Below are 21730 nucleotides of genomic sequence, written 5' to 3' on the forward strand. Positions count from 1 at the left end.
CATCAAATTGGAGTTGTAAAGCTAAAATTTATTCTAAGAACTAATTTCAATACGCTACGAAGTACTGCAGGAGAATTTCAAGTCGTTTTGGAGCCTCCAGCGACTTTTTGAAAATTCCTGAAGCCTCCAGCACATTTTTGAAATTTTAAATTTTCACAAAATTTCATCAAATGGGGATGGAAAGCTGAAATGTACTGTGCACTCCAATTTTAACACCCTCTGAAGACGACTTCAGGTGGTTTCAAGCCATGTTAGGGCCTCCAGCGACTTTTTTGAAAATTACTGGAGCCTCCAGTAGATTTTTGAAACTTGAAATTTCCCCAACATTAATTTATCAAATGGAGTTGGCAAGCTGAAATTTACTTCGCACTTCGCAGACTACATGGTGGTTTCAAATGGTTTTGAAGCTTCCAGCTATTTTTAGGAAATCTCAATTTTCCAAAAAAACATCATGCATACCTTTCAAAAAGTTGCTGGAGGCTCCAAAACGACTTGAAATTCACCAGCAGTCAACTTCGTAGTGTATTGAAATTGTTTGCAGAATGAATTTCGACTTTCCATCTTAGTTTAAGTTTCAAAAATCTACTGGAGGCTCCAGTAATTTTCAAAAAAGTAGTTAGAGGGTCTAAAATGACTTGAAATCCACCAGAAGTCGTTTTCAGAGGGTGTTAAAATTGGAGTGTAGAGTAAATTTCAGCTTTCCATCTCCATTTCACAAAATGTAAAGTTACAAAAATCTGCTGGAGGCATCAGGAATTTTCAAAAAGTTGCTGGATGCTCCAAAACGACTTGAAATTCACCTGCAGTACTTCGTAGCGTATTGAAATTAGTTCTTAGAATAAATTTTAGCTTTACAACTCCAATTTGATGGAATTTTGTGGGAATTTCGAGTTTCAAAAATCTGCTGGAGGCTCCAGAACTGCTCAAAACGGATTGAAACCGTTTCCAATCGATTTGGCATGTTGAAAATAGGGTATATCCAAAATTTCAGCTGTCTTGGTCAACTTGGTAAAATTTTGATTTTTTCCCTCATTTTTGGCCTAAATTCGATTTTTAAAAATTCACCAAAAATCGAAAAACGCACTTTAGCACTTGAAATTTTGACAGCTGATAAATTTTTGCATGATCTTTCGATCTACCTTTGTAAAGTTTGAAAAATTTCGTGCAAGTCCTATGTTGAAACGCGAGATCTGCGATTTCGGCTGACCTGTCAATCAAAATGGCCACCCTTTTGTAAGTAAGGCCAGCTTTTTTTTGGACAAGTTTGCTTTAAAATGTGTCCCCTTTAAGAAAAAAGTTGTCCCGGAGGATCGGCGGGGGGGGGTTGCAATTACTCCTATCGTTATATGCCGGACTAATATCATCAAAATAACAAAACATTTCGAATGACGAGTGACAAGACCCACTCCAACTAGATACCTATCACTCGTAAAATTACAACAAAAAAAAAGTGTTGGTATAAATCCGAAAAAATATTTTAAAATCTATCAACTTACAAAGCTACAAAAATTAGCACTTTTAATATTGTTCAACAACATTTTAGTCAAAATTCATGGGCTAGGGTTCATTTTCCGATTTTCGTCACTTTTTAAAAATCAAATTGGAACTAAAAAAAAAATTGAAAAAATCAAAATTCCGTTCAATTAACCTCAAAATCTGACATGTTTTTTTTTTTTTAACTCACGGAATCAATCAAAAATAAAATTCAAATCCCTCCCCCTCCCCTTCTCAAAAAACCTCTACAGAAGGGGAAAAGTAAAATTTTAAAATTTGACTTTTTTCCAGTTTCAATTTTATCCAAAAATACAGAATTGTTGAATCGAGCGGTCATGATTTTTCATTTCAAATGCAATTTCGAGTAATCGAATCACAATAAGCATCACTCCAGCAAGCTGCGAATGGAAAACTGAGTGTACTTTTTGACATTGTTACTTCAGTTGATGAATTAAAACTGGCGATAAAAATGCAAATTAATAAATTCACTATGATTCGAGAAAATATAATTATGTACTATTTTCATAAAAAATGAATTAAAAAATAAAAAAAGCGAGCAAATAATCAACTTACAATTAGGTGTAATGTTACAAAATTAAAATATACTTCCGAACTGTATAAATATAAATCAATTCATCACTTTATTATAAAAAGTGGAAGATCATTAATGAAAGTACTTATACCTATGGATTTCTTTTCATAAAAATGTTTTTAAAAATTAAAAAAAAACGAGTAAATAATCATTAATCAACTTACTTACAATTAGGTATAATTTTACAAAATTAAACGCTTCCAAACATAAATCGATTTGTCACTTTTTTGTAAAAAGTGGACGATCACTTTTTAAGTTAGACATTGACGGAGTACTGGGGACGTTGGGTCAGTTGGGTGTCATACTGCGAAGTATAAGGTGGAGCTACACGACTGTAACCTTCTTCAGAATTGTTTTTTCCAAATCGCACATCGTTTGCAATATTTTCTTTTATCTCAACCATATAGCTGTAGAAAACCAGAACTGAATAGAGAATGAAAGCTGAAATTGAAAACAAATGTCGATTAGGTTGGTCGATAGGTAATGTACTATTAGGTACACATTACTATGTACTCGTAGTTCATCAATGTATCAATTATTAAATGTGCCAATTTATATTTGTGACGAACGTTTTGGACTGAAGTTAAGAACATTATTGGTGTAGATTGAGGCTTGATATTTTGAATTTTCCTCTCTTCAAAAAAAAAAACAAATCTAGGTATTACATACATCAAGATTGGCTAAAATGTATCGACCCAAAATTCCAAAATTAAATTTGACCTCAGTGAGTGATTTTTCCCATTGGTATAGATTATTTGAATTTTTATAACTCTGCTTTATGTGAAAATTTTTCAAAATTTATAGAATCACATTGTTACAAAAAATGATACTCGTATTTTTCATGAAATCATCTTGAAACTCAATTTTCAAGATATATAATTTTTTTCAATTGAAAATCCTCACCACCAATCTCTTTATTTTTGACCAAACATTTTTTTGGATATGAAAATCATGTCACTCGCACATTTGTAATTGTCACAACTTGTGCAGAAAAACATTTTTTATTTTTTCTCAAAATTTTAGATTTCAAGAATTTTTGATGTAATATTTTAATTTATTACCTTGAGAAACTTTTCGGAATTATTTCGTACCCTCCACATCAAGAATTTATTTAGAAATCTGGATAGAAAAAATGCCAATTTTGAGAAATTCCTCTTTCCAAATGAAATTCTGAGTAAACCTCAATTTTTTTTTGGAAATCTGCTTAACGAAATTTTATACTATTTCCGATATAATGAAATGTTTCCATTTTTATATGTCAGATTAGATTCTTCTCGGGTCTTAAAGGGTTAATGATTATATGTCAAGCTTTTATTCACACCTGCCGACTATGAACAGGTAGGTAGCTAGGTACATATTTTGAGGAATTGGAAAAGTTATATATTTTTTTTTTTGAAGTGAAATAAAAACCACCTACCAACAGATAAAATGAAATAGTTACTGAAGATAACTTACCAATTTCACACAACAGAGAGAGGTAGATAGAAGACAGAACCGATCCATACAATCCATCCATATATTTCACATATCTTTCTCGACCCTTCGGATTCTCTATGAGTGTCTGCGCATTCTCGTACACAATCTCTTGGTAAAGTTTCTTAAAAGGATCGTTCAAATTGACTAGTACCATCGCATAAACGCAATAGATCACTCCCAGGATTAAAAATGACATGGTCGCGATCAACAAAGAATTGGAGGGTGTTTTCTGAAAATATACGCACATAAATATTAAGGAAATACCAAGCAACAAATTTTCGAAGTTTAAAATGAAACGTAATTATTAAGAGCATATCAGCTGATTGGGAGCCAAGTTTTCTTAGGTATTCTCTTATGTCTCAGCGATCACTCAAACTCAAAGTGTCTTCAATCACAATCAACTTGAACGAAAATACTATTTTTAGAGAAAGTGCACGTGGTTTGTTGTGATAAAGTGGAGATTTTTGGAAAGAGTTGAATGTTGATATTATCGTTAGCTTTGGATTTCGAGAAATCTGCCAAAATTCAAACAATTAATTTGGACTGCTGTAATTTTGATTTTAAAAACTTTATGAATGCCTCTTGCACCGAGTCATGATTAACTTACTTTAGTAATAGATACGATGGTTGCCAAGATAATCAATCCTCCTACTATCGATAGAAACAAATCCGAGTAAAACAATGCAGCATTTTCACCTGGGCGTAAACAAAAATCAATTAGGTAGTATAAGTATACCAATCTACATACAGGTACTTCAACAATTATACGAGTATACATTTGTACGAATGGCCCTTAATTTGGGTATAAGTTATCAACGAAGAAAAAGTATTAAGATGGTTCTTAATTTGAAGTTTAGTTTATAGCCTGATTTTTCTATGTTTCCACTCTTTAAAGTTCTTGGACATTATCAGGAGAAAGTTCTTTTTTCTTATTTTGAATTTCCATTCGAATCTAAAAAAAAATTGTAGCAAGAGTCTCCTAAAATGGAAGAAAAGTCAGCAAAGTACACATACAATTGAAAAATCTTCCATTTTTGCAATAGAAATTCTTCAAAACATTACATTTTTTTTTAGGAAAAAAAATCACCCATTTTCTCCACGCAGTGCTGGTCTAGTCTCCCTGAACAGTTCTTCCCCCACCCACAAAGCTGAAAAAATAGGTAGTTATCCATGGTAATTTTTCAAAAATTTCCAATTTCTGTGTTAATTTCAGAATTCTATAAATAGCCCTTTTACAAATTTTTGAAAGCTTTCTAAACATACATAATATATAAAAAACAATTATTCAAATTCTAAATTTTTGAAACCAAAAACATTAAACTCTTTACATATGTATGTATAAAAAAAAAAAAAGACAAACAAAGCTGTATCACCTATCAAAATTCAAAATTCGAATTTTCGAAAGCTTCTGCCCTCAGTTTGTTCGAGCCAGTTTTTTTTTTTCAAGTTTGGAATTTATAAAAAACAAAAAAATCTTTCAAATTCTAAAATTTTGAGTACGTGTTTTTAAACAGAATTTCACAAGTCCGAAATAATTGGCGTTTTCAATCAAAATCTGAATAAATCGCCTCAGAAAGGGGATTGGACTTTCTTCTCGAAAATTTTATTTGGAGGTACCCAATGGGCAATGATTATTCATCATAATTTCCCAAATTCGTGAACAGTGGCATTTTAGCTACCTATCTTACCTGGGACTCCCCTTTCACCTTCATTCTTCATTGGGTAAAATTGATGAAAATTTCAATTTTAAAAAATTAGCTGAATGCTTCAAAACTTTTCAGAATGGAAGTGAGGAAGTCGAAAACAGGACACAAGCCAAATTTCAGTTTTGTAGGTCCATTTGGTAAAATTTTAATTTATTCACATTTGGTCCCACTGGCCACATTTGATTTCCGAAAATTCACCAAACATCAAAAAATACTCTTTAGTTACTTTAGCACCCCAAAATTTTGCTGGTGGTGTATTTTTCGATTCATTTTTCGATTTAGCTTTATCTAGTACCTACCTATAAAAAATGTTCTTCTGGTTTTAAAATTACAAATCATTTTTCGAGTTCAACTTAAATCAAGATTTTATCACTTCTTGGCTGAAAATGAACGGATTAAACGTGAGGTTTTCAAAATAAGAGCCACCTGAATACTTTTATAATAATAGCTATCTAGATATTAAATTGATATAATCTACTTTATTTACCTACTGCTAACTACGCTCATTTCATTTAGTCAATAAGGAATGAAAAGGAAAACATATGAGAAAAAACTTACTTATGAACTTATCGACAGTAGGATTGCCCACAGCGGACACCAAAACAGACAACACGCTGCTGCAAACACAGTTGATCTATTCAACAAATAAAGTATTTACGTATTTTAATGGATTGGATTCAACTCATTCCATAACACACTACATAACAATAGATTGGATTTCGCTGTTTCGTCTCCTCCCAAAGCACCCGAAAGACAGATCATTTCGAAATAGTAACATTCAAATATCAAACAGAATTGAAAAAAATTCAACCACTATTGCATTGTTTCACCTTTGAATTAATTCCAAGCAAAGAAACAAATCAAATACTTATCAACCTTTTTTGAACATGCTGTAGTGCCAAAAGCCATAGTGAAGTTTGCATGCATGTAAAGGTACGGTAGGTGCGTATTTTTATTTTATTCCAGCAATAAAACTAATTCACCACATGACATGTGATTAATGAATTTATTAGTTACTTACCAGGTGAATATAGAGTAAAACCAGACTGCCCATTCGCAATGATGTACAACACACTTTTTTTAAAACCATTTTGAATGAAAGTAGATTTTCCACGACTGAATATGCGAAAACTTAAGACGCTACAGATGGTGAGACGAAGACCAAGTGTTGAGAAAAAACAATTTCTGATGAAAACAATCAATTCAATCTGCTATCCAAATTCAACTTTTTCCGTCTGTTCGTCTGTTCTGTTAAACACAACGAACCGAATACCGAATCACTGAAAGACGAAATGGAAAGTGGGGGTAAAGCATTTTTTACCAAGACTCGCCAAGACTCCAAGACCACGATACTATACATGAGTCATGAGCGCACAACCGACTGAACCGACGAATGACGATTATGAATATGGAATTGTCATGTGATGCAATAGCAACGATTCGACTTCCAGGAATTACGAGACGAGACCTCGAGCGACTGGCACTGGCGCGAAAATTTTGAGCCAGAGAAAGGCGAATCGAAACTTGAAAGATAACCCCAAATTATACCGCCAGACAAAATTTAAGAGGCTGAAATTCATTTTTCGATTTTTGGCGATTTTTTAGAAATTAAAGTTTGGACCAAAATTAGAAAAAATCAAAATTTCAGCAAATCGACCAAGAAACGTCGAAATTTGGTTTACATTCCATTTTCGACCATTCGAGTCGATTGGTGACGTTTTCAAACCGATCTGGAGCCTCCAGCGGATTTTTAGTTCTCTCAGTTTTCGAAAAACGCTGTAAGTATGTAAATACGATGGAAATGAAATTCAGCACTTATGAACTCGAATGTAGTAGTCCGGCATATGACAATAGGAGTAATTGCACCCCCCCCCCCCACCCGCCGATCAACCGGTACAACTTTTTTCTTAAAGGGGACATCCTAAGGAATATTTTAGAGCAAACTTGCCAAAAAAAAAGTTGCCCTTACATACAAAATGGCGGCCATTTTAATTGACAGGTCAGCCGAAATCGCAGATTTTGCGTTTTAACATAGGACTTGCACGAACTTTTTCAAACTTTACAAAGGTAAATCGAAAGATCATGAAAAAATTTATCACCTGTCAAAATTTCAAGTGCTAAAGAGCGTTTTTCGATTTTTGGTGAATTTTTAAAAATCGAATTTAGGCCAAAAATGAGGGAAAAAATCAAAATTTTACCAAATTGACCGAGAAAGCTAAAATTTGGGATATACCCTATTTTCGACATGCCAAGTCGATTGGAAACGGTTTCAACCCGTTTTGAGCAGTCCTGGAGCCTCCAGCAGATTTTTGAAACTCGAAATTCCCACAAAATTCCATCAAATTGGAGTTGTAAAGCTAAAATGTATTCTAAGAACTAATTTCAATACGCTACGAAGTACTGCAGGTAAATTTCAAGTCGTTTTGGAGCCTCCAGCGACTTTTTGAAAATTCCTGAAGCCTCCAGCACATTTTTGAAACTTTAAATTTTCACAAAATTTCATCAAATGGAGATGTAAAGCTGAAATGTACTGTGCACTCCAATTTTAACACCCTCTGAAGACGACTTCTGGTGGTTTATCAAGCCATGTTAGGGCCTCCAGCGACTTTTTTGAAAATTACTGGAGCCTCCAGTACATTTTTGAAACTTGAAATTTCCCCAACATTAATTTATCAAATAGAGTTGGCAAGCTGAAATTTACTTCGCACTTCGCAGACTACATGGTGGTTTCAAATGGTTTTGAAGCTTCCAGCTATTTTTAGGAAATCTCAATTTCCCAAAAAAACATCATGCAACCTTTCAAAAAGTTGCTGGAGGCTCCAAAACGACTTGAAATTCACCAGCAGTCAACTTCGTAGTGTATTGAAATTAGTTTGCTGAATGAATTTCGACTTTCCATCTTAGTTTGATGAAATTTTGGGGAAATTTCAAGTTTCAAAAATCTACTGGAGGCTCCAGTAATTTTCAAAAAAGCAGTTAGAGGGTCAAAAATGACTTGAAATCCACCAGAAGTCGTTTTCAGAGGGTGTTAAAATTGGAGTGTAGAGTAAATTTCAGCTTTCCATCTCCATTTGGTGAAATTTTGTGAAAATTTAAAGTTTCAAAAATCTGCTGGAGGCTTCAGGAATTTTCAAAAAGTCGCTGGAGGATCCAAAACGACTTGAAATTCACTTGCAGTATTTCGTAGCGTATTGAAATTAGTTTTTAGAATAAATTTTAGCTTTACAACTCCAATTTGATGGAATTTTGTGGGAATTTCGAGTTTCAAAAATCTACTGGAGGCTCCAGAACTGCTCAAAACGAGTTGAAACCGTTTCCAATCGATTTGGCATGTCGAAAATAGGGTATATCCCAAATTTCAGCTTTCTCGCTCAATTTGGTAAAATTTTGATTTTTTCCCTCATTTTTGGCCTAAAATCGATTTTCAAAAATTCACCAAAAATCGAAAAACGCACTTTAGCACTTGAAATTTTGACAGGTGATGAATTTTTGCATGATCTTTTGATTTATCTTTGTTTTGTTGGGGTCACCAACCTCGGAGGACGGTATTTTTGGGAGCACGGATGAAGATCTATTCTTGCTTTTAATATGGTCAAATATCCAAAAATTTCGAAAAACGAGTGACAAGACACTTCGTCGCTCGATGGATTTTCAAGTACCGATACCTTACACTACAACTAAATACCTATCACTCGTAAAATTACAAAAAAAAAGTGTTGGTATAAATCCGAAAAAATATTTTAAAATCTGTCAACCTACAGTGCTACAAAATTGAGCGCTTTTAATATTGTTCAACAACATTTTAGCCAAAACTCGTGAGCTAGGGTTTATCTTTCAATTTTTGTCACTTTTTAAAAATAAAATTGGAGCTAAAAAAAATTGAAAAAATCAAAATTCCGTTCAATTAACCTCAAAATCTGACATATTTTTTTTTAAACTCCCGGAATCAATCAACAATAAAATTCAAATCCCTTCCCCTCCCCCTTCTCAAAAAACCGCCACAAAAGGGGAAAAGTTGAATTTTAAAATTTGACTTGTTTCCAATTTTAATTTTATCCAAAAATACTGAATTGTTAAATCGAGCGGTCATGATTTTTCATTTCAAATGCAATTTCGAGCAATCGAATCAGAATAAGCATCACTCCAGTGAGCTGCGAAAGTGCGAATGGAAAACTGAGTGTACTTTTTGACATTGTTACTTCAATTGATGAATTAAAACCGGCGATAAATGCAAATTAATAAATTCACTATGATTCGAGAAAATATAATTATGTATTTTTTTTCATAAAGATGAATTTAAAAATAAAAAAAGCGAGCAAATAATCAACTTACAATTAGGTGATAAAAAGTGGAAGATCATTAATGAAAATACTTAATGTATTTCTTTTTATAAAAATGTTTTAAAAAACTAAAAAAAAAAAAAACGAGTAAATAATCAACTTACAATTAGGTATAATTTTACAAAATTAAACGCTTCCAAACATGTATAAATCGATTCGTCACTTTATTGTAAAAAGTGGAAGATCATTTTTTAAGTTAGACATTGACGGAGTACTGTGGACGTTGGGTGTCATACCTACTTCGAAGCATAAGGTGGAACTACACGACTGTAACCTTCTTCAGGATTGCTTTCTCCATTAAGTGGCACATCATTCGCAATATTTTTTTTAATCTCAGCCCTGTAGCTGTAGAAAACATAGACTGCATACAGAGTAAAGGCTGAAAATGAAAACCAACGTCGATTATTAGGTTGGTACTAATAGGTACCTACTTTATTAGTGTATCATTTAAAATGTGCCTATTTATATTTTTGACGAAAGTCTTTCAACAGAAGCTTAATAGGTACCTATTTTGAGTTCCTCTCTGTCTAAAAAAGAAATAAAAATAGTAGGTGGGTGGGTAGGTATGGGAACAATATTGTGTATGATTAAAGAAAAGTAGGTAATTTTTTATCGATTTTCGAGTTTATTTTTTGCTCAAAACTGTATCATAATAATGTAATTTTCATAGGAGACTTCTATGTACTAGTTTTTTAATTCTGACATACATTCATTTTATGCATTCTGATTAAGCCTTCGAGACCCGAGAAGAATCTGACGGATGAAAATTGAAAAAATTCGTTATTATGGGAAGGAGTAGGTAAGGCCTTCGTTGAGCAGATTTTTTTAAAAGTTGGGGTGTTTACTCAAAATTCCATTTTGGAATTTGAGGAAATGCTCAAAATGAGCATTTTTTCCATCCCGATTTCCAAAATAAATTTTCGATGTAAGGACACTAAAACTTTCCGAAAAGTTCCTCTATTACGTAAATACGAGTACAAGCATAAAAATCAGAAAATTTTGAATAATATATTACGTCAAAAACTAATGAAGCTAACATTCAAAATTTTGAGAAAAAAGCAAAACTGATTTTCTGCACAAAATTGTAACAATTATAAATGCGAGAGTGACATTAATTTTCAAATCAAAAAAATTATTTGTCAAAAATGAAGAAATTGACAGTGGGGATTTTTATTTGAAAAAAAAAATTATTCTGGAAATTGAATTTCAAGGTCGTTCTATGAAAAATATCATTTAGGTAGTATAAAAATGAGAATTTGTCCCCAGTGAGTCAGCTTTCACATCATAGATTCTTTGAATTTTTATATTTGTATCTCAGCTTTCTGTGAAAATTTTTGAACATTTTTATAGAATCTCATTTTTACAAAAAATAATAGGTACTTATTTTTCATAGAACGACTTTGAAACAAAAATCCCACCTTAAATCTCTTCATACATGACCAAAATTTTTCTTGATTTGAAAACCATTCCACTCCAACATTGCAATTGTCACATGCAGAAATTCATTTATTATTATTTCTCAAAATTTTGGACTTTGGCTTCAAGAGTTTTTGAAGTAATAGGTACCTATGTTTGATTTTTATGTTGGGATTATCTATATAGAGAAACTTTTTGAAAAATTTTCGTACACCTACATAGGAAATCTGACAATACTGACGACTGACTTTGGTATTATGGTTGGCTTGGTTCAACCAAAATTTGATTGAAAATTGATCACTTTTTTCTAAAAAAAAATTTTTTTAATTTTTTTCTAAAAAATTGTGTTTTTTTTTTAAAAAAGGTGTTTTTTCAAGAAAAAACCGGGTTTTTATCCATCTTTTGTTCCTTTTGATATGTATTGATATGGAATTTTTATATCGATTATCAATAATTTTTTTTTATATCGATATGACATCTCTAGTAGAGGTATTGAAGATAACTTACCGATGTTACACACCAAAGAGAGTTTCTGCGCTTTCTTCGCCACCTCCCCGTGAACATAATCCTCAGAAGAATCATTCAAATATAGCATCATCAGATAAACGGCATAGATCACTCTCAGGATTAAAACTGACATGGTCGCGATCAACAAAGAATTAGAGGGTGTTTTCTGAAAATATACGCGCGAATAAATATGAAAAGAATATCTAACAACAAATTGTTTCAGTTGAAAGTGAAACTATTTAAAAGCACATCAGCTGTTGGGAGCAAAGTTTTCTTATTTATTTATATCAAAGAGAATCTCTCGAAGTGTCTGCAATCGATTTGAACATGAAAATGATTTAAAACCTCCATAAACAGAATACCTTCTGCCTAAATTGACGTTTCGACTTTTGTGACATTTTAAAAATGTAAAAATGGAGAATTTCCTGATTTTTTAAAATATTGAATGATGCCACTGAAAATGAGTAAAACCAGTTCTGAAGTTAGGAAGCTCTGGAATAACTTTACTGTACTTAACTAAATGGTGGGATTCGATTTTGAATAAGGAGTTGATAGTTAGCTCAAAAACTGTTTCTCGTCAGATTTACTTAATGCAGAAAAATCAAGCTCTTTCCATAAATCACATTCTTGTTCAAATCAGAAGCGGATACCGAGTCATGATAAACTTACTTTAGTAATGGATACAATGGTTGCCAAGAAAATCAATCCTCCTATTATCGATAGAAGCAGATACGGGTAAAGAAGATAATTTTCGCCTAGACGTAAACAAAAATCAATTACATTATAAGTACCAATGTACGAGTACATACAGGTACTTCAATAGATATAGGTACGAAGTATACATAAATGTATGAATGGCCCTTAATTTGGGTATTAAGTATACAGATACGAAGGTAAAAAAAAGGTGGTTCTTATTTTGAAGTTTGGTTTTCATCCTGATTTTTTAATACGAGTATTTCCATTCATTAAAGTTGTTATAGGGTCATTCCATGCCAAATCGGCGGATTTTTGCAAGGGGGATCTTCGATTTTTTTCAAAATCAGATCATGTGTAGAGGTCATAAAACGCTGACGAATGACGCAAACCGGACATTTTTTCGATTTTTTTTTTTGGGCGGAGCTGTGGGGCTTCAAAGTTCTCAAAATGACCTAAAATAGGAAATTTCAGGGGCAAATTGCTCCGGTTGTACGTGGTATAGAATTTTGAACTTTTTTTTTCAAATTGTAGTACTTTGAGAGGGTACTCGACAAATGTGACAAATGATGCCAAAATCAGTGTTGCCAGTTTCAAAAACCAGAAAAAACCGGTTTAAACACTTTTATATAACCACGATGTCCGCGAGTAAAAATTCTGAAAAAATTCTCAGTTTTAGTGCTTTTGATGTAGAATAACATATCAAAAAATTGGACCGACATTTTTCTTATCTGATTTTGAAAAAAATTGAAGACCCCTCGTGCAAAAATCCGCCGATTTGGCATGGAATGGCCCCCAGGGATGTGATGAAAAAAATAATTAGCTTTATTTCATTTTTTTTATTCATTTTATTTTTATTTTTTTGGATTTCGCCTCGAATTTGAAAAAAAAATAGGTACCTAAATAGTAGCAGGAAGCTTCTATTTAAAAAAAAAAAATGATTTTTCAAATTAAAAAATCTTCTATAGTCCGGCATATGACAATAGGAGTAATTGCACCCCCCTCCCCCCACCGATCCTCCGAGACAACTTTTTTCCTAAAGGGGACATCCTAAGGAACATTTTGAAGCAAACTTGCCAAAAAAAAAGTTGGCTTTACTCACAAAATGGCGGCCATTTTGATTGACAGGTCAGCCGAAATTGCAGATTTTGCGTTTTAACATAGGACTTGCACGAACTTTCTCAAACTTTACAAAGGTAGATCGAAAGATCATGCAAAAATTTATCACCTGTCAAAATTTCAAGTGCTAAAGTGCGTTTTTCGATTTTTGGTGAATTTTTGAAAATTGAATTTAGACCAAAAATGAGGGAAACTAGACAGCTAAGCACAGCTTAGCTGCAAAGTGTGCGTAGCTGTGTACAGTTGTACAGTTTTAACTGATAGTTTACAAAAAATAATCATATTGGTACTTGTAAACACTGAATAAGATGTGAAAACAAAACTGAGAATAATTATTTAATGCTAAATGTAAACAAAAGTAAATACATATATTATTTGTGAAAACTAAATAAAATATGAAAAACAAAAATTATAAACAGAAAAAAACAACCTTTGTATTCTAAACACAAACAAAAATTTATTTAAAAATATTAGCAAAGAAGCTAGTACTAGGAACAATAATTTCATCTTCATTCTTCAGTATAAGAATTAAATTTTAGCAAAAAACAGAAAATAATAAGATTTTTGAACAATAATTTTTAAAGAAAATGAGGTTTTTTGGAATTTATAGCAAAACAAGCCATCAGCTATTCGCTGATTACAAGAGAGTTTTTGCCAATCAATTTAAAAAAAAAATTACCATATTTCTTTTATTTATTTTGTATTGTTAATATAATAATGTTCATGAAGAAAACAGTTTACTTGAGTGCCATAAACATGAAAATATTCTCCAGCTCTTTTTTTTCCCCAATTTTAATAACTAATTTTTTTTTCAAGTTTTTAACTTCACTTTTAATACAGGTTGGATGATGGGGAATACTCCCACTCACGGAGGGCGTCATCCATACGCCACGTACCATGTAGGTACAGCAGGATTTCTTCATTTTTCTGAAAATTAATAGTTGTAATTATTTTATCTGTAAATTCTTTTACCTGTTTAACTGTTTCAAAAAAAAAAGTATAATCTCTGCTTAATAAATATCAAATTTGATGTTATAATTTCGAAAAAGTTTGTTTATTTTTCATCAACATAATATACCAATTCAAAGAATATTTCACCGATGCATACAGGGGTGCTAACCGTAACCGCAAAAAAACAAAAACTGTAACCGAAATCCGAACAAGATCCATAATTTTAGCCATTTTCAAATCCTAACTGAAAACAAAAACCGAAATTTCATAGGTTTTTTTAAAAACCGTAAAAAACCATAACAAAAATAATGAAGCAGTGTGAGTAAAACCGAAACCTAAACTGATAGAATTTATTTTGGTTTTCAGTTTGGGTTTTTTTCAGTTTTCTTTATTAAAGTACATTTTTTTGCCCTTCATTTTTTTTTGGCTTCATTTGTGCTCATGTATTGACTTTAATTTTGCCTCTATATTGCCACTACTTATTGGCTTCAATTAGGTATGCCACTACTTGTTGGCTTCATTTGTCCCTATGTGTTAACTTTAATTTTGCCTCTACATTGCCACTACTTATCGGCTTCAATTAGGTATGCCACTACTTGTTGGCTTCATTTGTCCCTATGTATTGACTTTAATTTTGCCTCTACATTGCCACTACTTATTGGCTTCAATTAGGTATGCCACTACTTGTTGGCTTCATTTGTCCCTATGTATTGACTTTAATTTTGCCTCTACATTGCCACTACTTATTGGCTTCAATTAGGTATGCCACTACTTGTTGGCTTCATTTGTCCCTATGTGTTAACTTTAATTTTGCCTCTACATTGCCACTACTTATCGGCTTCAATTAGGTATGCCACTACTTGTTGGCTTCATTTGTCCCTATGTATTGACTTTAATTTTGCCTCTACATTGCCACTACTTATTGGCTTCAATTAGGTATGCCACTACTTGTTGGCTTCATTTGTCCCTATGTATTGACTTTAATTTTGCCTCTACATTGCCACTACTTATTGGCTTCAATTAGGTATGCCACTACTTGTTGGCTTCATTTGTCCCTATATATTGACTTTATTATGCTACTACCTATTATATTGACTTGCCACTACTTATTGGCTTCAATTATTATGCCACAATTAGAAACTCAATTTGAACTAGCCTGAAAAAAACAAATGAAAATTTAAAAAAAAATAATAGATTTGAATTAAAAAAGTGAAAAAAACAAATGAAAATTTCAAAAAAAATTATACCTAGATTTGAATTTAAAAAGCACCAGATTAAAAACTCAATTGCCTAAAAAAATAAAATTTGAATTAGAAAAAATAAATAAAATGATAAATTTCTAACCTATTCGGTAAGCACTAGATTAGAAACTGAATTTGAACTATCCTGAAAAAAAAAAAATTTCAAAAAAAAATAATGGATTTGAATCAAAAAAGCACCAGATTAGAAACTCAAAATTTCAAATAGTCACAAAAAAACAAAAAAACCAAAATTTCAAAAAAAATATAATAGATTTGAATTAAAAAAGCACCAGATTAAAATCTCAATTTGAACTAGTGTAAAATACAAACGAAAATTTAAAAAAAATAATAATAATAGATAATTAATAAATTTGAGGTGAAAAGCACCAGATTAGAAACTCAATTTGAACTAGCCTAAAAAAAAAAATGAAAATTTCAAAAAAAAAAATTAATAGATTTGAATTAAAAAAGCACCAGATTAGAAACTCAATTTGAACTAGTCTAAAAAAAACAAAAACAAAAATTAAAAAAAAAAATTAATAACACCAGATTAGAAACTCAATTTAATTTAAATAAAAAAACAAAAAAAAAATTCAAAAAAAAATAATAGATTTGAATTAAAAAAGCACCAGATTAGAAACTCAATTTGAACTAGTCCAAAAAAAACAAAAATCAAAAATTTCAAAAAAAAATGAATAATAAACACCAGATTAGGAATTTGAACTAGCCTGAAAAAAACAAAAATAAAAATTTCAAAAAAAAAAAATTTGAATTAAAAAAGCACCAGATTAAAAACTCAATTTGAACTAGTCTAAAAAAAACAAAAACAAAAATTTTAAAAAAAAGTAAATAATAACACCAGATTAGAAACTCAATTTGAACTAGTCTAAAAAAAAAATAAAAATTCAAAAAAAAAATAGATAATAAAAAATGCATTTATAATTTTCAACTAAATAAAAAATGATAATAATAAAAACAATAATGATGTAATAATTACCTGTTTATTTTAACTGCAAAGCTGCAACCATTAAATCAACACAGGAACAATATAGGTAACACTATTCTTAACAGACACAAGCCATATAGGATACCAACTAGAATGGTGTATACTTCACAAAGGTTTCACATAAAATGAACTGTCAATTTGTTTTACTGCCAGAGGTAACCAAATAAATTGGAAGGAAACACCCCACCAAGCCACTCCCACTTGAAATACACAGCTGGCAGACTGGGGGTGTAACAGGGTACAATGCAACGCAGGTGTTTATAAAGTGATGATGGCTGGGGGTATAGCAGGGTACAATGAGCGGCAGGTGGTTTATAAGTCCCCTTTACCATTTTTTAGGAATTTATGCATTAAAATAATGAACTAAAATTGCAATTACTCAGCAATTACCCATCCGAATTGAATGAAAATACATCTATACCCTCCGTCTTAATGATTCTCAAATGGTGTCCAATAGGTACAAAAAATGGTTGGATAGCTTAAGAGAACATTCAGTTACAATGAAATTTCATTTCTCAAAGCGAAACCAATAGTGTGCTACGCACACTAAAAATCAAAATTTTACTAAATTTACCAAGAAAGCTAAAATTTGGGATATACCGTATTTTCGACATGCCAAATCGATTGGAAGCGGTTTCAACTCGTTTTGAGCAGTTCTGGAGCCTCCAGCAGATTTTTGAAACTCGAAATTCTCACAATATTCCATCAAATTGGAGTTGTAAAGCTAAAATTTATTCTAAAAACTAATTTCAATACGCTACGAAGTACTGCAGGTGAATTTCAAGTCGTTTTGGATCCTCCAGTGACTTTTTGAAAATTCCTGAAGCCTCCAGCAGATTTTTGAAACTTTGAATTTTTACAAAATTTCATCAAATGGAGATGGAAAGCTGAAATTTACTCTACACTCCAATTTTAACACCCTCTGAAGACGACTTCAGGTGGGTTCAAGTCATTATAGGGCCTCCAGTGACTTTTTTGAAAATTACTGGAGCCTCCAGTAGATTTTTGAAACTTGAAATTTCCCCAAAATTTCATAAAACTTCATTCTGCAAACTAATTTCAATACGCTACGAAGTTGACTGCTGGTGAATTTCAAGTCGTTTTGGAGCCTCCAGCAACTTTTTGAAAGGTTGTATGACTTTTTTTGGAAAATTGAAATTTCCTAAAAGTAGCTGGAAGCTTCAAAACCATTTGAAACCATCATGTAGACTGCGAAGTAAATTTCAACTTGCCAACTCCATTTGATAAATTAATGTTGGGGAAATTTCAAGTTTCAAAAATCTGCTGGAGGCTCCAGTAATTTTCAAAAAAGTCACTGGAGGCCCTATAATGACTTGAACCCACCTGAAGTCGTCTTCAGAGGGTGTTAAAATTGGAGTGTAGAGTAAATTTCAGCTTTCCATCTCCATTTGATGAAATTTTGTAAAAATTCAAAGTTTCAAAAATCTGCTGGAGGCTTCAGGAATTTTCAAAAAGTCACTGGAGGATCCAAAACGACTTGAAATTCACCTGCAGTACTTCGTAGCGTATTGAAATTAGTTTTTAGAATAAATTTTAGCTTTACAACTCCAATTTGATGGAATATTGTGAGAATTTCGAGTTTCAAAAATCTGCTGGAGGCTCCAGAACTGCTCAAAACGAGTTGAAACCGCTTCCAATCGATTTGGCATGTCGAAAATACGGTATATCCCAAATTTCAGCTTTCTTGGTAAATTTAGTAAAATTTTGATTTTTTCCCTCATTGTTGGCCTAAATTCGATTTTCAAAATTTCACCAAAAATCGAAAAACGCACTTTAGCACTTGAAATTTTGACAGGTGATAAATTTTTGCATGATCTTTCGATCTACCTTTGTAAAGTTTGAGAAAGTTCGTGCAAGTCCTATGTTAAAACGCAAAATCTGCAATTTCGGCTGACCTGTCAATCAAAATGGCCGCCATTTTGTAAGTAAGGCCAACTTTTTTTTGGCAAGTTTGCTTTTAAATGTTCCTTAGGATGTCCCCTTCAAGAAAAAAGTTGTCCTGGTGGATCGGTGGGTGGGGGGGGTTGCAATTACTCCTATTGTCATATGCCGGACTACTATGTTTGGGACAGAATTCTTCAAAACATTACAGTTTTTTTTTTTTTTTAGAAAAAAGTCACCCATGTTCTCCAAGCAGTGTTGGTTTGGTCTCCCCGTACAGTTCTCCCTTTCCCTCCACAAAATTGTAGAAATCACGTGGTAATTTTTCATGAATTGTCAATTTCTATGTCACAAATAATTCATCAAATAGCCCCTTTTGAAAAGAAAACCCTTCCTCGACCCCCCACATTCCCCTTACCTAACAATGAGTATTCCTGTCAGGGACGAAATAAAGGGGATGGACCATTCCCCTCTCCTCCAAAGTCGTCAAACAAATTTGCCGTCTGTATCACAAAGAAAAACGTTCCTCAATCCCAAGCAATGATTACCCCTGTATGTAAAACCATTTCCCCAACATTTTTTACGTTAAATTTTCTTTCATTTAATTTTTTAATCTTTGATTTGGAATTATTTTTTCTTAAAGACCCGAAACAGCAACAATTTCCAAGAGTGGTACAAAATAAGAACCGACCTCTTAAATGTGCTTTCTTTGCTAAAATGCATTATGGAACGTTGTTACTTAAGAGCGAACTAAGGCTTACTATCATAGGTATGTTTACTTTTTGAAAATTTTGAACCACATTATCTCCTCTCTCTCTCTCCAAATGAACACCCAAGAAGAGATCACAATCATTCTTCAATGTTCACTTTATAAAAAGAATGTTTAAATTCAGGAACAAAAAGCAAATAATATGGCCATAATTATACCTACTTAGTACTTACGTATGTACTTACGAGTACCTACATAAGTATCTACCGTACATTCTAAAAATTTTCTATGTGGCTTTATTAGCGGGAGGAGGGGGGAGGTAGAAGTCCTAGTTGATGAGATATCAGTGGACGTATTTTTAAACAGAATTTCGCAAGTCCAAATTCAACAAAAAAAAAATCAAAAATTCGAGGAAATCTCAATTTTTAAAAATTAGCTGGATGCTTCAGAACTTTTCAGAATAGTTCGAAATCGTTTCCAACGAACTCGGGAAGTTGAAAACGGGACACATGCCAAATTTCAGCTTTAGGTTGGTATAAGTTGATTTGGAGAAATTTTGATTTTTTCGCATTTGTCCCCACATTTTATTTCCAAAAATTGAAAAACCGAGATTTGCATTCTTCCTCGAAGTTTTGTCCGATATAAAAAAATTTCTTTCGGCTTGAAAATTAATTTTTCGAGTTCAAAATCTAGATTTTTTGCTTCTTAGCGAAAATTAACCGATACACGAGCGATAGAATCTGAGTTTTCAAAGTAAGATCCACCTTAATAAATGTACTTAATATATAGCTACTTAAAGATTAAATGAACATATCTTCTCAGGTTAATTTTTTTGTATCAATAAGGAATGAAAACATATCAGAAAAAAACTTACTTAAAAACTTAATGACCTTAGGACCGCCTACGCCGGGCAAAACCATCAACGCGTCCCACGCAGAACCAATCTATTAAAAAAATTAAAAATTAATTTTGCTTAATGGATTCAACTTATTTCATATAATACAGGCACATTTTTTTAATGTGAAATTGAGATATTGCTCGTATCTTGAAAGATCACTTTACTTGAAAGTACGAGTAAGTCAGTACAGTAGAAGTTGAATAGAAAACTACGATTTGGCAGTTGGCACATGTTTCGAAACATCGTACAATTACATAACAATAGATTGGATTTCGCTGTTTCGTCCCATACCCCAATAAAAATTATCCAAAAGACAGATCACTTGAAAATGAAATTACATTCAAATATCAAACAGATTTGAAAAAAATTGAATCAATATTGCTTTGTTTTACCTAAGTTTTACCTTTTCATTGATTCCAAACAAGGAAACAAATCAAATCAAACTTTTTTAAACTACTGCAGTGCCAAAAGCCATAGTGAAGGTGGCATATATGCATGTATCACGTAAAGGTACCTCTACAGTAATACGTATTTTAATTTGTATTCTAGCAATGAAACTGACACCACATGACATTAGGTATATGTAATTTATAAATTTTATTAGTTACTCACCAGGTAATAATAGAGTAAAACCAGACTGAGCATTCGCGCTGATATGTCACAACACAATTTTCTAAAATCCATTTTGAATGAAAGAAAATTCTCCACAACTCAATATGAAAAAAATTAGACAGAGAGCAAGTGTCGAGAAAAAACAATTTCTGATGAAAACAATAAACAATCAATTCAATCTGCTATTCCAATTCAACCTTTTCCGTTTTAAACTGACTAAATAAAGTATAAACTAAAACTAGCATTTACCTATGCCATTTATCGAGAATGTTCACGCGCATGAAATGTTGAATTCTTCTAAGGTTCTATAGGGGTGGCCAAAAGTCGCGCCCCACTTAACGGTAGAATCCCTTCCGTGCACGTACGCGGAACGTAGCTATGCAACGAGCGCGAGTGCGTATAATTTTGTCCTACATCGGCTCGATTCGGTTCTATTCGGACTGGTTGGTGTTTGCAACCACATAGTGTGTTATCATCTCATGTAGAACATCTAGTCCGGCATATGACAATAGGAGTAATTGCACCCCGATCCACCAGGACAACTTTTTTCTTAAGGCGGACATCCTAAGGAACATTTTAAAGCAAACTTGCCAAAAAAAAAAGTTGGCCTTACTTACAAAATGGCGGCCATTTTGATTGACAGGTCAGCCGAAATCGTGGATTTTGCGTTTTAACATAGGACTTGCACGAACTTTTTCAAACTTTACAAAAGTAGATCGAAAGATCATGCAAAAATTCATCACTTGTCAAAATTTCAAGTGCTAAAGTGCGTTTTTCGATTTTTGGTGAATTTTTGAAAATCGAATTTAGGCCAAAAATGAGGGAAAAATCAAAATGTTACCAAATTGACTAAGAAAGCTGAAATTTGGGATATACCGTATTTTCGACATGCCAAATCGATTGGAAACGGTTTCAACCCGTTTTGAGCAGTTCTGGAGCCTCCAGCAGATTTTTGAAACTCGAAATTACAAAATTTCATCAAATTGGAGTTATAAAGCTTAAATTTATTCTAAAAACTAATTTCAATACGCTACGAAGTACTGCAGGTGAATTTCAAGTCGTTTTGGA

General features: G+C 32.4%; 2 protein-coding genes across 2 annotated transcripts; both read right to left on the reverse strand.

Annotated features, from left to right (window-relative positions):
* Positions 1-2105: 2105 nt before the first annotated feature.
* Positions 2106-6754, reverse strand: LOC135834602 (uncharacterized). The gene is made up of 5 exons (XM_065348523.1): positions 6290-6754; positions 5827-5902; positions 4170-4258; positions 3542-3791; positions 2106-2527 (listed from the first exon to the last, which is right to left on the reverse strand). The coding sequence occupies exons 1-5, from the start codon at positions 6356-6358 to the stop codon at positions 2343-2345; spliced, it is 669 nt and encodes a 222-aa protein (XP_065204595.1). The 5' UTR covers positions 6359-6754; the 3' UTR covers positions 2106-2342.
* Positions 6755-9516: 2762 nt separating this feature from the next.
* On the reverse strand, positions 9517-20947 carry LOC135834603 (uncharacterized). The gene is made up of 5 exons (XM_065348524.1): positions 20663-20947; positions 20027-20096; positions 12201-12286; positions 11532-11697; positions 9517-9987 (listed from the first exon to the last, which is right to left on the reverse strand). The coding sequence occupies exons 1-5, from the start codon at positions 20732-20734 to the stop codon at positions 9845-9847; spliced, it is 537 nt and encodes a 178-aa protein (XP_065204596.1). The 5' UTR covers positions 20735-20947; the 3' UTR covers positions 9517-9844.
* Between the last annotated feature and the right edge of the window lie 783 nt (positions 20948-21730).

This window comes from Planococcus citri, chromosome 2 (genome assembly GCF_950023065.1).
Source record: "Planococcus citri chromosome 2, ihPlaCitr1.1, whole genome shotgun sequence".
Lineage (NCBI taxonomy): Eukaryota > Metazoa > Arthropoda > Insecta > Hemiptera > Pseudococcidae > Planococcus > Planococcus citri.